General features: G+C 42.9%; 2 protein-coding genes across 4 annotated transcripts in view; one reads left to right on the top strand and one right to left on the bottom strand.

Moving 5' to 3' along the window:
- The first annotated feature begins 2,733 nt into the window (after positions 1–2,733).
- On the top strand, positions 2,734–8,720 carry LOC310995614 (ribonucleoside-diphosphate reductase large subunit). The gene is made up of 4 exons (XM_083984713.1): positions 2,734–2,913; positions 4,454–6,435; positions 7,342–7,530; positions 8,253–8,720. The coding sequence occupies exons 1-4, from the start codon at positions 2,895–2,897 to the stop codon at positions 8,442–8,444; spliced, it is 2,382 nt and encodes a 793-aa protein (XP_083840839.1). The 5' UTR covers positions 2,734–2,894; the 3' UTR covers positions 8,445–8,720.
- A 4,533-nt stretch (positions 8,721–13,253) lies between these two features.
- The window catches only part of sipa1l3 (signal-induced proliferation-associated 1 like 3), an 88,765-nt gene continuing 86,027 nt past the window's right edge, over positions 13,254–15,991 (bottom strand). For all 3 annotated transcript variants that reach the window (XM_083985500.1, XM_083985499.1, XM_083985501.1), the window contains exon 24: positions 13,254–14,724. In XM_083985500.1, coding sequence (XP_083841626.1) covers positions 14,530–14,724 — 195 coding nt within the window. In that variant the 3' untranslated portion in view covers positions 13,254–14,529. The remainder of the gene's footprint in view (positions 14,725–15,991) is intronic.

The raw sequence follows: 15,991 nt of genomic DNA, 5'->3' as shown, positions 1-15,991 counted from the left end.
ACCACGGCGACTTCAAGTGAACATTTCTTTTAATGCACGCCAATAAATACGTTGTGCGTTTTATAAGATCTGTAGAGAAGTGTAAAGAAATGTAAGTACACAAAACATTCGCAATACAGTAATGTGATTAAATGCAAGTAGTACTTTTCAACCATGTACACATGCAGTGGCTCAAGTGTTTCGCATTTGTTTACATATTGTTGAGCGTATTTTGACAGTATTTCCGAGCTAGTTCATCACTTTCTCAACACGACAGGCTTTGTTGTGGTGCGTAGCGTTGTGCGGAGAGAAGTGTAGCGCTGAATGTGTTGATTAGACTGGAGGAAAAAGAACAATACACCGAGGCATTGTCCGTGTATTTCAAAGGCAAACCGATGGTAACCAGTTGTCTCAGATCAGCTCGAGTCAAAACGTTACCTGTAGTGACGTAATTGACTGATATCCAGTGAAGCGGCTGCCACCTGTCAGCTTGAGTGGCTCACAGAGGTAGACAGGTGGTTAGTGGTGTAATTGGTTTTGCTGAAGCGAGATCGAGTCCCGACCCACGCAAATATGTGAAGATTATTTTTTCTCCACTTTATTTTTTTCCCCATGTGGCTGGTACGTAACTGTTAGTGCTCACTCACAGCAGCATATTCGCCGCGGTAGATGTGAATTGTGGCTTGAAACTCGCTGGTAATATGTTGTGTATGTTTGTGAATTTGTGACGAATCTGCTCAGGGAGCGCAAAACATCTGCATCTGCAACCAGTTAACTTGAAACCAGTAGGGCCACAACACCGGAGCTCAGCTCAGCTCAGTCCTCAGGGCGACGTGTGGAAACTGGTTTTGCGGGAGTTAAATTCACACAGGAAGTGGAGGGGACGCTCAACCAAATAAGCAGCAGACTCGGGGGGGAAACGAGGCTGTAGTGTTTTTTTTGCAACAGTGTAGTCCCGCTTCAACAACACACCGACCCATCCCTCGGTTGGTTTGTAAAGTCCTCGTCTCTGTGAGCCTGCAGCCTGCAGCAGCCCGCCGCTCCTCCGTGCACTTTACTGCCGCTTTCATCCACTTAATGCGGGATACATGTTTATAATTCACACACTAACAGAGTCTGTGGCTCCACCGGCTCCTCACCGCGCTGACTAACTCATGTTTTATCCGCTGACAGCGACTAATGAGACGAAACTGCATCAACGCGACCGTGCATCAAACTTATACAACTCTTCTGTCACACAAGTCCGAGTAAATAATGTACAATTTGTTGCCATCACATTATGGGACCATCCCTGATCAAATGGCGTAACTTCTTCTCTGATGGTTGAAAAAAACCGGCTACATGATGCAATACTTCCACCTATTGCCAGGGAGTATAAACTACACTTATATATAATATAATATAAAAAAAAAATACAATGGCATGCAAAAGTTTGGGCACGGCCTGGTCAAAATTTCTGTTTTAAACACGTGGAAGATGAAGTGATCTCCAAAAGGCATAGAGTTAAACCATAGAGTTAAACATGAAACACTCTTTTGCAACATTTTAAGCAATGTCAGAGTGTTATTTTTTCGCCCTACTGTTTTAGTGTGAAAAAGGGAATAGAAGCAGCACCCTGCAAAAGAACGGGAATCCCAGGAGACTTGAGCTCTCAGGCAACGTTGACCAAGGTATCAGACAAGTTTGATAGTTTCCAAATCCTTATATCAATAAAACGTAGGCTACATTTGTCACCCATTATAATAAACGGAATGTATTTACTGTCTAACCTATGAAACCGCACATGATGAAAACTTGTCCAGCTGCCTTTGATTCAACCCTTCTTGAATAATAAACCACATTCATTCTAAAGAACTTAAACTTCCCTTTCCTTTCCTTTACACACCCATGTAAACAGTCTCCTCCTTGTGCTTCCTGGCTCTAGTTTATATGAATGAATGAATTGTTGTTGTGATGCTTTTCCTAAGAGAACAATTGTAATACATTCCAGAAATGGATGGATTAAGTAAAAAAAAAAAATGTAGTTTGAAAATGGTGTCATATTGCATCAGAAAAAAACGTATTTTCATGGCAACTTGCAACATGGTGAAATTGTTACAGCTCCACCCACTGTAATATTACAGAATGATCACATCCCTGTTACCAGCCTCGTGTCTTGTTGAGACATGTCTCAAAACTGAATTTGTCTGTCTTCAACAATTACTTTATTAGGTGTGTTTTTATTAATTTTCCATAACTTACTTTATTTGCATGTTTAGAACAAAGACAGACAACAAGTGCCAGTGTCATCATCACAGTTCCTGCTTAGACAACTTTGATTGGGGGATTTTGGAGATGATTTTACTTCACTTTTTCCTGATCACATAATACCAGTCTATGCATAATACTCGACATTTCTTGCATGTGATACTGATTAAACCTGGATCTGATCTCGGTAACTTTTGCCAGAACCTCTTGATTTGGTTAAGTAAAATAACACTGTATAACTATTATATTCCCAGCTCTATTATAGTGGCCTATAAGCTGTTTATTTGCAGGCGGTTCTGCTTGTTTCCCAGCTGGTGCAGTTTACATGACCCACTTAAATCTCTGTCCCGCCACATTCGAAGAACGTTCTGTTGACGCTGACGTTCTGCTCTCCTCTGATTGGTCCTCAGACCTCAACGCCCCTCCTCCTCCTGCTGCTGATTGGACCAACCGGCCTGTCAATCTCGACCTTCACCAGTGACGCCTTCCGTACAAATACGACGTTAGCGGGAGTTTGTGGAGCAGTTCGCGGGTTCCTCAGTGAGGTTTTGACAGAGCAGAGACCACTCAGAAGACCAGCGGGACACCGGGGGGAACATATTCGGACGTGTTGCCGGAGAAGCTGCTGATTTCTGGGGGAGACGAGTAAACGCCACGCAAGCGCCAACATGCATGTGATCAAGCGAGGTGAGCCGTTTGTGCTGTTGCTATGGACCCGGGCCTCGGCTAGCTTCAATGCTAACTTACCCCTGGTAGTGGTAGTAACGTTAGTGGGGGTCTGTCTGACCCAGTGTCAGGTGTTGTTGGACCACTTGTATCACATTTTGGAAACTGGCAGGCGGTGCACGTCGAGTCCGTGACCCCGCGTTTAGTGACACGCGGTGACTGACATGAACTATAAAATGTAGCCTAAGTTTTCGTGAGTCCACCAGCTTCCGGTTTTGTGTAGAAGTTAAGTTACTGTTTTTGGACTCTGCTGCCTGAAAGAGCCTTTCTTTGTCATAGTTGGCGCCAAAAAAGCTAAGTTGCAGGGTGGTACCAGGGTGGTACCTGAACGCAGCACTGTCTGGAGCCCCAGCGTGGTGATGAGTTGAGGAGATGCAGAGGCGTTTATGAGGGTTGTACAGGAGGATAATTATTATTAAACATTATTTGTCCTGTGTGTAAAATATTTGAAAACTTTTTTTTTTATCATAAAACTAAAATAAAAACACACACCCCAGGATTGTAACAAGTTTGGTCAACCTAATTAATGTACCTACTTTAATTTAGTTAAATATGTGACGCCTGGATTACTTCCTGTATATTCTGTACAGAGAGATTGTTTCTTGATTAATCAATGTTTCATTTTGACAATAAAATGACAGTGAAACTTGTGAAAAATTCTCACAGACTGAGGTCACAATTTCAGACCTCTTTTTTTTTTGTCTCAAAGCTCAAAATGCCATAGAAGTTCAATTTCGTGTCACATGATGATGATGATGATGAAAAGCACCTGGCTGACTTCACAACTACAACCAGCCTCCTGTTTTAAATTAGTGCTCATTATGCACTGCAGTAAATACTGCACAGGTGTCCGCAATTAAGGCAAATTGTCATGCCATTGTCTGAAGTCCATTACTTGCGCCTTTTGATAATGTTCCTAATAACAGGAAGTGGAGGTAAAAAAAAACCCACAACATGATAATTTTAGGCTTAATGAAAAAAACCTTCACAATTCCCTAAAAGCAGAACTGATAGTAAAACCATATTCACAAAACCTATTTATAGTATATCACATAGGTCAAAGAAAAGATAAAATAATCACATTTGCAAAAGTTATACTTTATATCTGTAATTTTTACTTATAAAATGTCCAAGATGAACAAGTTAACAGTTGCCAGTGAACTTCCTGACGATAATCGACTAATTGTCTGAAGTGAAGTGTTTATAATTTGGTGACGCATTTCAAAAACAACAGGAACAAACACAGGAAAAGATGTGAACGCATCAGACTGAAATGAAAAGGAAGGAAAATATTTCACTTGCATATGACAAAAGATACAACGGTGTGTGAGCAGAGAATGTTTTATGTTTTGATATTAAAGTGTGACTTCTAAAGGAAAAAGTGATGAACTCAGTGCAGGCCTCGAGGTGACTGTGATTGCCATGAATTTCAATTGTTTTTCATCTAGTTATTTCTTTCATCTAATTTTTCTTTCTTTTGTGCCTTTTTTTTTTTTTTCAGACGGACGCCAGGAGCGCGTTATGTTCGATAAGATCACCTCTCGTATCCAGAAGCTCTGCTACGGACTCAACTCTGACTTCGTGGACCCGGCCCAGATCACCATGAAGGTGATCCAGGGGCTGTACAGCGGCGTCACCACCGTGGAGCTGGACACGCTGGCGGCCGAGATCGCCGCCACCCTCACGACTAAACACCCCGACTACGCCATCCTGGCCGCGCGCATCGCCGTCTCCAACCTGCACAAGGAGACGAAGAAGGTGTTCAGCGACGTGATGGAGGACCTGTACAGCTACGTCAACCCTCTGAACAAGAAGCACTCCCCCATGATCTCCAAGGAAACGCTCGACCTCGTTCTGGCGAACAAGGACCGCCTCAACTCGGCCATCATCTTCGACAGAGACTTCTCCTACAACTTCTTCGGCTTCAAGACTCTGGAGCGGTCGTACCTGCTGAAGATCGACGGCAAAGTGGCCGAGCGTCCGCAGCACATGTTGATGCGGGTGTCCGTGGGCATCCACAAAACGGACATCGAGGCGGCCATCGAGACCTACAACCTGCTGTCGGAGAAGTGGTTCACCCACGCCTCTCCCACGCTCTTCAACGCCGGGACCAACAGGCCGCAGCTGTCGAGCTGCTTCCTGCTCGCCATGAAGGACGACAGCATCGAGGGCATCTACGACACGCTGAAGCAGTGCGCCCTCATCTCCAAGTCGGCCGGCGGCATCGGCGTGGCGGTCAGCTGCATCAGGTCGACGGGGAGCTACATCGCCGGCACGAACGGCAACTCCAACGGCCTGGTGCCCATGCTGAGGGTGTACAACAACACGGCGCGCTACGTCGACCAGGGCGGCAACAAGAGGCCCGGGGCCTTCGCCATGTACCTGGAGCCGTGGCACTTCGACGTGTTTGACTTCCTGGAGCTGAAGAAGAACACGGGGAAGGAGGAGCAGAGGGCCAGAGACCTTTTCTACGGCCTGTGGATCCCCGACTTGTTCATGAAGCGGGTGGAGAGCAACGGGGACTGGTCCCTGATGTGTCCCAGCGAGTGTCCCGGGCTGGACGAGTGCTGGGGGGACGAGTTCGAGAAGCTCTACACCAAATACGAGCAGGAGGGCCGGGTGAAGCGGGTGGTGAAGGCCCAGCAGGTGTGGTACGCCATCATCGAGTCCCAGACGGAAACCGGCACGCCGTACATGCTCTACAAAGACGCCTGCAACAGGAAGAGCAACCAGCAGAACCTGGGCACCATCAAGTGCAGCAACCTCTGCACGGAGATCGTGGAGTTCACCAGCCAGGACGAGGTGGCGGTCTGCAACCTGGCCTCCATCGCCCTCAACATGTACGTCACCCCCGAGCGCACGTACGACTTCAAAAAGCTGTCGGCCGTGACCAAAGTCATCGTCAAAAACCTGAACAAGATCATAGAGATCAACTTCTACCCGGTGAAGGAAGCCGAGTCGTCCAACATGCGCCACCGGCCGATAGGGATCGGCGTGCAGGGTCTGGCCGACGCCTTCATCCTGATGCGTTTCCCCTTCGAGAGCGCGGAGGCTCAGCTGCTCAACATCCAGATCTTCGAGACCATCTACTACGCCGCCCTGGAGGCCAGCTGCGAGCTGGCGGCCGAGCTCGGCCCCTACGAGACGTACGAGGGCTCTCCCGTCAGCAAGGGCGTCCTCCAGTACGACATGTGGGACAAGACGCCCACCGAGCTGTGGGACTGGAAGCTGCTGAAGGAGAAGATCGCCAAGCACGGCGTGAGGAACAGCCTGCTGCTGGCGCCGATGCCCACGGCCTCCACCGCCCAGATCCTGGGCAACAACGAGTCCATCGAGGCCTACACCAGCAACATCTACACCCGCAGGGTCCTGTCCGGGGAGTTCCAGATCGTCAACCCCCACTTGCTCAAGGACCTGACGGAGCGAGGGCTGTGGAACGAGGAGATGAAGAACCAGCTGATCGGTCACAACGGATCCATCCAGGTGACTTCATTACTTCTGTACAGACGTATCTGTGTTCATATAGACGTCTACTTCAGTACAATAAAAGTAAACTAAAGTAAACACATTTTTACACAAACGCATTTACTCAATAAGATGAAGTAGAGTAGAATAAACTTCATTGTTATTGCACATGTACAATGAGACTTTGTCTGGCAACTCTCTAGAATCTCTAAAAGCAATTAAAAACATCAATAAATAAAAACAAATAGTGAGCAGCAATGGGCTCTTTGCACAGCTCCACTACTTCCTGAACTTAATGCTGCTTCTTCATTTCCTGTCTTACATTATTGGACAAACTGATTAATCCAGGTGTGTCTGACCATTGTGACGACTCGGACACACCTGGATTAATCAGTGTGTCCAATAATGTAAGACAGGAAATGAAGGAGCAGCATTAAGTTCAGGAAGTAGTGGAGCTGTGCAAAGAGCCCATATACACACATTATTCAAACGCGCACAAATGTGGTCGTTGGGAGAAGGTGCTTCCAGTGTATCCTGGGTAACGGTGTTTTCACACTATTACCCGGGATACACTAAAATCCTAAGTGATGCTTAAGAAATGAGCATTACTTGTTGACCTAAGGAGAAATAATTAATTGCTTGTTTTGTACTGGAGGAACCAGGCGACTAATGATCGCTTATTGGTCAATCAGCCAATTATTTTTATATTTGTCTATGAAATATTAGATGATGCTGAAAATTGCTGCAGTGTGTTCAGAAGCCCAAGTATTGAGTCACTGTCTAAACCTTGAGAAAGCAGATTTATCAGGGTTGAGACAACTGAAAATAGGGATTCAGTATTGACATGATGGCTGCATTATTTAGTTTTAACTCTAGTGGCTGTTGTGTACTATATACTTACGGATCAGATTTGTGTTTCCACAGGACATCGCTGAGATCCCAGAGGACCTGAAGCAGCTGTATAAAACCGTGTGGGAGATATCCCAGAAGACCATACTGAAGATGGCCGCCGACCGTGGTGCGTTCATCGACCAGAGTCAGTCTCTGAACATCCACGTTGCCGAGCCAAACTACGGCAAACTGACCAGCATGCACTTCTTCGGCTGGAAACAAGTAAGTGCTGCACACAGGACAAATCAGAAGAACAAACCGCCGAAGCAGCAGCAGTGTGTTTTTTTTTTTTTGAACAATGTTTTTATTAATTTCCAATAAGAACATACAAAGCACATTGACATATGCCACACAAATTGCACAATGAGATGCAGGTGAACCTCGCTGCATACACATACATACAGAAAAGATAAACACACACACAAACATACATACATAAAATAATAACATAATAAATAAAATAGAATAAGATAAAATAAAATAAAATTGTCACACACAGAATAGCTCTACAGATAAATATAATCTATTGTTGCTTGAGAAAGTCCATTAAGGGCGCCCACACTTCTTCAAATTCTTGTACTTTACCCCTGATTACATAAGATAGTTTTTCTAGTGTAACATACATTGCCATCTCTCTAATCCAAGATTGTGTAGATGATATTTCAGTGTCTCTCCAAGACAAAGCAACCATCCTCCTGGCCTGCAGGAGGCCAAAGTTGATCAGAGTCTTACACTTCGAGCTAACAGAAAGGCAATCTGGGTATATGCCTAAAATACAAAGTTTTGCTACACAGGGTACCTGAATACCTGTAATTTTACTTAGAGTGTGAACAACCATTTTCCAAAAAGTTACCAGTTTAGGACATTCCCATACACAATGAATTAAAGTACCTTTAGCAGTGTGTTTTTTAATGTTTATCTCCTCCTCTTCCTCCTCACCACAGGGTCTGAAGACGGGGATGTACTACCTGAGGACGAAGCCCGCCGCCAACCCCATCCAGTTCACCCTGAACAAGGAGAAGCTGAAGGAGCCGCAGCCGGCCAAGCCCGCGGAGCAGGAGGTCAAAGACAGAAACAAAGCAGCCATGGTTTGCTCTCTGGAGAACAGGGACGACTGCCTCATGTGCGGATCTTAGTTAAACGTTTCCTCCCTTGCAGTAATCTCACTCTTCACCTGATAAAGCTTGAGGTCGTCATGACGCACTTATTTGATGGTGACTCGCCTGACGGTTACACGTGTGCTTCTTCCATCACACCTCAGACTCGAGCATCTTTCATTCGTCACTGTTGCGGGCACTTGTTGGGAGCTTGTTATAATGTATAGAATAAATTTTTTATTAAAGCATGTTCTGTCAACTCACAGCTGTTAATAGAAGACGCCAAGTACTTAAAACACAAAACATATTTTATAAAGTTGCTTTCTAATAGAAAATAAATCGTTTTATATGCAAGTTGTTTCTTTGCGTTTGTTTGTTTGCTGGGAAACGAGTGACACAGGGACGGGGCGACAACCAGGGCCGAAGAATCATGTCATGATGAATCTGACAGATATTGTAGTGAGCTCCTGTGATTTAAATATTTGGCACACATTTACTTATTGAGCTCTACGTACAACTTACTGAAGATCTTTACCATTAGTTGACCGAATATTTTCAGTTTAAAGCAGAAGTAAGCGATCCGGTCGTTTTGTCTAACTTCTTGTCAGCCGATGGAGTTGGCAGCCCCCGCCCTCGTCATAGATCTATTGGTCCTCGTCACCACGTCACCACATTCACGCGCATCCCTTGGCTGCACACACAGAGAGGACTGCCCCTTTATGCCGTTCTCTCTCCTCATTGGATAAAGGTTGTAGGATACAAGTAGAGCACTGGAAAAGAGAGTAACGACACGTAAAAAAAGCGCCCAAGAACTGACATCTCTGCATTGTTGGTGAATGAGCAAGTGTGGTATTTTCAATAATTTAAGGACATTTATAGATCACCCATGTTAATAGCATCATTGAGGATCCTTTACAGATAAATATTAACACATAGGCGAGTAAAAAAAAGTTGTTCAATCTACATTTTGTAATAAACAAATTATAAATTTAATTTGATGTGACCAAGACACCTAAAAACAAAAACACGGCCGTTTTCTGGGCGCTTTTGCAACACCCATATCCTGCCACTCGGGGCGCAAAACCCTTACCACGGGAGTCAATGGTGGTGTCGTTAACTCTCTTTTACAGTGCTCTAGATACAAGGAAGTATACAAGAAGTTTTCTCCTCGGCTTACAGCAGAGCAGAGTGACTGACAGACCCGTGTTTCGGACCAAATACTCTATGTAAGTGATTCCCGTCGGAAGATATAACTATTTAAGACTTATATTAACACAAATATTCCGCTTGCTTCTGCTTTAATAAACTAAAGGTGTAAAATGTTTGTCACTGTGACCTGGAACCTAAGGAGACGACAAATAAACCAACACTCGAAACACTCGGTTTGCTGTAACGTGTTGGAAGAGAAGCAGCAACATCTAGCTAATGTTTGGCTTTTCTCTTGTTGGGGAAAACAGTGAAATGATTCTGAAAAAGGTAATGTCTGCCAAAATATATTTTTTCATTGCAATATACTTGGAGGTGTTGCAACAGGCTAGGCAACCAAGACAATTGCCCTAGGGCCCCAAGATGGAAGGGGCAGAGATGGCTGACATTGGTCCATATCAATGACAACATGATGTTACCAATGGCAGTGTACAACATTGTGCACAAAAAAAAAACGGTTTTGGATAAATTAATGGTTAATATTTGAGGAGGTTTGGGTCTAGAAATGCCCCCGATACATACTCATTAAAATAGTTGCCAAGTTATGTCACGTTAGTTTTAAAATTGACTCGTAGCTCTAAATGCTGCAGATCTAAAGTCTGCAGTCTGAGGATTTGAGGTATTTAAGTGATAGCCCACACAGGCTTACAAGACACTCACGTAAATCAAGTAGGCCTATAATAATATCCAAGACGGTCATAAAAAGAAAGTACAATTCACATTTTCCAAATGTGAATTACGGATACAAAGTTCTCCCCCACAACTGCCATGCTTTCTCCAAAAACTTACTTTAAATAAATACTTCCTCCCTAAACATCCAACATCACATAAAACATTCAGACATCCAAAACAAATCAGGATTATTTTCTTGGATTTTTTCAAATAAACAGTTATTAAATCGTGACATAATATATTATATTCATCCTCCACAACTCCTAGATCACAAAGTAACTACACACGATCGCTGTTCCTCAGGAATACCTTTATACCGACCCACCTCTACTGCCAAAGGGTGAAACACCAGAGGGACCTCTGTCCTTTCTTTAATGAAACATGGTTCAGTGGAATATCATAGTGATTGATTGATCACTTCAGATGTGGACCAACCAAAAGTACCAAACATGGGTTAGGGAAACTTGGATCTGGCTGCTCAAATGTGATGATTTGCTTTTTTTTTTTACATTAACAGAAAAAAAATCATTTTTGGGATTTGAAAATCAACAATATAAAAAGCCGTAGAGAATGAAAACAGAGCAAATGTTCTGATAGTTATTTTTTTAATATATTTTTTATAAAATAATGAAAACATAATTTACACTTTTAAATGTACAAGTTATTATTACAACCCAAAGAAAACAATGAGACCTTTCTGTCTGCGTGTCATGTACCTCTGCTGCATGCAGAACGCACCAATGTACAGAGAAGAAAGACGACGGCAGAAAATAGGAAAAACAAAGGAATCATACAAATCAATTTTGTACAGGGATCAGAAATAAAACAGCATACACAAATAAAAACACAGTACCCTCTCATCTTCACTATTGTCCGCAACAGTGGCCAATGTTAAAAAATAAATTATCAAAATATTTAACATCTAAAAACAAACCTAGTTATACATTATTACCATTAACCTTAAGAATGAATTATTGATTTGTTCAACAGGGATCCTTGTGTATGCTATAAATAGCTTAAAATTATACATAACATGGACAAAATTCATATATAGATATATATATATATATATATAAAAAAGAAACTTTGCCCCTTTAACATAAGCAAACTAAAGATTAAGACTTGCAGATCCAAAAAAATAAAAAAATAAAAATCACAGCTACACATCCCAAGCTGCATGAGTGAAGGATTTCCTAGTGGAGGAATAACAGGAGTGTGTCACTTCCAGCCTTATAAATGTCCAAACTTTGAAAGCATGATAAACATGGGAGCTTTTTTTTTTTTTTGAAGAGTACCTGAACCCCATTTAAAGCCCGACTCTGATCATAACAGATTAGGAAGAGTTGTATTTCTGAACCCATGAAACAAAAAAAGGTCCAAAGAGGTTTCGGTACAAACGTTACTGGTATCAAAGTCACTGGGATGTCAACAGTCCCGACTTGAAGCTGTACTGTAAAAGTGGTGGCAGAGGAACAAGGAGGTGGTGAAGTGACACGCAAGTAAACGCAGTGCTTTGTTTTGTTTTAAATGGGCTGAAGAGACGTGGCAGTTTTCTGTCCTGCTCAGAGTCAACACCTGTTCCCTGTTGTGTCAGTGAAGGGAAAGTATTTTGGAGAGTAGCTGTGGGCGATATGGACAAAAACCCTTCATCAAGACATCTGTGATTTTAACTTTATGGAAAATCAATTGAGAAACGGTTTCTATTGCTTCACTCAAACACCCAGAAATATTAAAGGGACCACCACGATGCTCTAACGTGATTTCAGAGGAGTTTAACTTGTCATATCGCCCACCTCTGTTTGATGGTGCAGTGTGATTTATTAACAGCATCTTGAGAAACCTGAGCGAGTTGGAACAATTTAAAAAAAAGAGGAACAGATCCAGGAAACCTCGTGGTGAGCGAGGAGTAGCTGTTCAACAGGGCAGAGCACGAGATGAAGAAGTTTAGAACGAGTTCATCAGCCAGCAATCGATCGATCGAGAGAATCACATTAGCAAACAGGAAGATTAAGATTCATCCTCTGCAGGGATGATTTGTCCATTCAGTACCAGCATCCAAAAAAGCCACAGACACGCACACACACACACACACACTTCTGTATGAAAAATAGATATAGTAGACAATATCATTAAGCAAGCTAGCAGTATAAATAGTGTCTTTTGTGTTCATTTGGGTTAGTCACAGAACACGGGGACAGATCCTCTCTCACACACACACAGACAGTCTGGTTCTGATATGAAGGAGCTTCAGTGTTGTCCAGTGAGTTTCATGTACAGTAAAATGTTTTCTACGAGCACACGTTACTGCCGACATATAGCTTCATTTAGATTAGTACACAGAGGAGACGCAGTTATAGAAGAAGAAGTAGGAGTCGGACATATTGGGAAATAAACTGAGAGTCACACGAGAAGACCGGCACCACTGTTGGTTACTGTGCTTTTTTTTTTTTAAGGCTTTATCCACACAATGTGTTTAAATCAACTGACATTTTCATTTAAATCTGAGCACACAGATGTGACCCACATGATTTCTGGATTTAGTGTGATTTACGCTTTTCAAAGACAATATTATCTCCAACGTCTAACGTCCTTAAACCTGCTTCGAAATCATTGCTACAGCTTCAGAACTTGTTGAAATTTTTAAATGTTTTAATGTTTTTAAATTGCACATTTGGAGTTTGGGGAAACGCAATTTCGATCCCCTGTGTAACTGTCAGTTACATTGTGTGATTGACAATAAAGTTTACTGAACTGAACTGAACTGAGAACTGAGAATCGTCTTGTTTTTGAGTTTTCTATAATAAAAACTTTAAACTGATATTTTATCTCATATCATGGGATGGATTAAAACTATTCCCTTTCCAAAATGAAAAATTAAATGGGGGGGGGGGGGGGGGGGGGGGGGAGAAAGTTTTGCAGTGGTCATCTCCAGTCACAGACTTTGGTCTCATACTGGGACCAGTTGCCTGGCAACCAGAAAGAAAATGACTGCTACTGGCCGAAAAAAAACAAAAGACGAGAAATCAAATGGCAAACTGCTGTTCATACAAGTTGCTTTCTGTACAAATTACACAGATGTTAGATACTGACCTTCAAATGTGTTGCTAGGCAGATTATAATATACAGGGTAGCTGTTTCCAGCTGTGAACAGGTATCGGTCTTTTCATCCAACACTCATTTAGTTTTTTTTCCCCAAAATGTCCAACTAGCGTTTTAAATAATACAAAAAACAATATATTTAAAAGTTCCGTACTGTGATAACAACTCGAGGCTAAAATAATTATCCAGTACTGAGATGTGAGATGATGCGGCACTACGGAGACAGTGAGGGTTCGGTTGAAAACGATGCACGACATTAGAGACATGATACTGGTATCACTGAGTGTCTGACATCGACCGTTCCCACTCAGCGCGCTGATGGCTTGTTCCACGTCTACGGGTCACGGTTCATCCATGTAAACGGAGGAAGGAAAACATGACGTGGCCCACAAAGTTTCGTATTACAGTAAACTAATTTGTTCATCACTCAGTTTGACCACACACTCACACACTCACACTCACACACACACACACACACACACACACACAGGGTAATAAAACACATCTAACCGTAAGCACAAACACCGTTGTGCAGTAATGCTTCAGAGTATTGGCTGTACCATCAGTTACACACACACACACACATACCTCTTTAGTACAACTGTTATGCAATATCAGTACAATATAGATAATATTGATACATGAGAATTGTACCACACAGGCATCTTTCTACAGCACCACGTCTGTAGAGCTTCCATTACTCCTAGTGCATTCTGGGAGATGCAGTCTGTAATGAGTCTTTTTGTTTTTTTTTCATTTTATTTGGCTGATTCGCTGCAGGAACAGTATTAGGCCTCTCCAGGTGATGTAGTGTTCTCAAAAAACAGTCAGGTTCTCCTTCTCCTCGTCGCTCCTCCGGCATAGTAGCATTAAGTATTTATACGTATAAGACTTTTTGACTTCAGTTTATAAAAATAAACAGGCTCAGAGAGAGAATAGAGAGGGCGTGGCTCTGCTCCGTCCGTGCACAGGCTCGCTGAGGCTTTCGGGAGTGTTGCATTTAAAAATCGTCTTTTTCTTATTCTCTGGTTTAAGGCAGTCCAGTGGAGGCCTCAGAGTGACCTCTGCCTCACTCACACTCGCCCTCCCTCTCAGCCTGAATCTCACACTCTTCTTCTTCCTCTTCTTCCTCCTCTGCAGCTGTTGATCACTCCCTGTTCGAGTCAGTTTCGTGCGTTAAGGAGTGACCCTCGTTGTCGCCTCCAGGGTTGTTGATGTTGGTGAAAAACACGCTGAACTTGCGCAGCTGCTCGCTGGCCGTCTGACTCTCCACCTGCAGGCGCTGGTTGTTCTCCCTCAGGTTGGCCATCTCCGCCAGCAGAACCACTTTATCCTTCTTCTCCTGATATGGCAGACGGGAAAGAAAAGAGTGTGTGAGAGGATGACGACTGAAACTTTCATTCATCACACAAACTTTAAATGTCGTTGTACTAAGTTCTGTACAATGACAATAAAGCTATTCTGAATTCTGAATAGGATTCTTCTGTTGTAAAGAAACAGCTTCACATTCAGAGAGAAAGTTTTGTTTGCCCTCTTGTCTTTCAGTATTAAAAACACAATTTGTAGTTGTACACACAAGTTTGGGAAAATTACATATTTTATTAGCATCTGAATTGCAGTGACATAAATAGAACCCCTGCTATATACAGCGGGGAAAATAAGTATTGAACACGTCAACATTTTTCTCAGAAAATATTAGGGGTGGGGGAAAAAATCGATTCATGTAAGAATCGAGATTCTTATTTTCTAAGATTCTGAATCGATTCATAATCTTCAAAAATCGATTTTTTAATTAATTTTCCTCCGTCAATACGCGCCCTCACTGTGCCGTACACAGCGCTGCAGCACGGCATGGCGCTAAAAGACGCTCGTTAACCGCCTACAAACGTTAACTGATCTGATTGAAATGCTCTATTGAATGTCTGTGACTAGGCTTGTGTACATCAGCAACCCGACCCTCTATTGAGGAGAGAGGACGATCGCTGTTTTTCTTTTTCGCCGTTAAACACATGCGCGCTCCAGCTGAGCAGCCACATCCACTGCACTCTGGATCAGCTGATCGGTGCTCAGGTGACGTTAGATCTTCACTTTTTTAAACTCATACAAAGTGCAGCCAAACACCAGGCTGAAGAGAGAGGGCCAGCAGCAGCAGCTCCTCTGCAGACAGGCTGCAGGTGAGCTGGCGTGAGAGCCGAGTGCCGTCTTTTTTTTTTTAGCAGCGCCTTTGTTACAGGTGATACATGTCTATGTGCATGTACATGAGAACTGATTTTGAATCGAATAGACACCCAAATACTCACATCCCTTCAGTCCAGGCTTTTGAAAAGAGAGTAGCCTATAAAATCAGCTTCATGTAGCAGTTTACTTTAAAATGGTTCAAATATATTGCTGCTGAATAAATCTGAAACATGTGATGTGCATTTTGGGGGGGGAAATATGGCTTCTGATATAATAGTCTGTAGACATCATCATCATTCAACTTTTTCACATGGTCTGGTGTTAATAAAGCAAACTAAAAATCGCAAAAATAAAATCAAGAATCGGTTGAATCGAATGGATTTGTGAATCGCATCGGTTGAATCGAAAATCGATTTTGAATCGAATCGTGA

This window comes from Trachurus trachurus (assembly GCF_905171665.1).
Source record: "Trachurus trachurus genome assembly, chromosome: 13".
NCBI classification, from domain to species: Eukaryota; Metazoa; Chordata; class Actinopteri; order Carangiformes; family Carangidae; genus Trachurus; species Trachurus trachurus.
Note: the sequence above shows the minus strand (reverse complement) of the source record. Positions and strands in the feature narration are given on the sequence as shown.

Bases quoted from the DNA above. Each gene is read 5' to 3' on its own strand.
- LOC310995614 (XM_083984713.1), top strand. The intron at 6,436-7,341 runs GTGACTTCATTA...GTGTTTCCACAG, and splicing joins GTCACAACGGATCCATCCAG to GACATCGCTGAGATCCCAGA. The intron at 7,531-8,252 runs GTAAGTGCTGCA...TCCTCACCACAG, and splicing joins ACTTCTTCGGCTGGAAACAA to GGTCTGAAGACGGGGATGTA.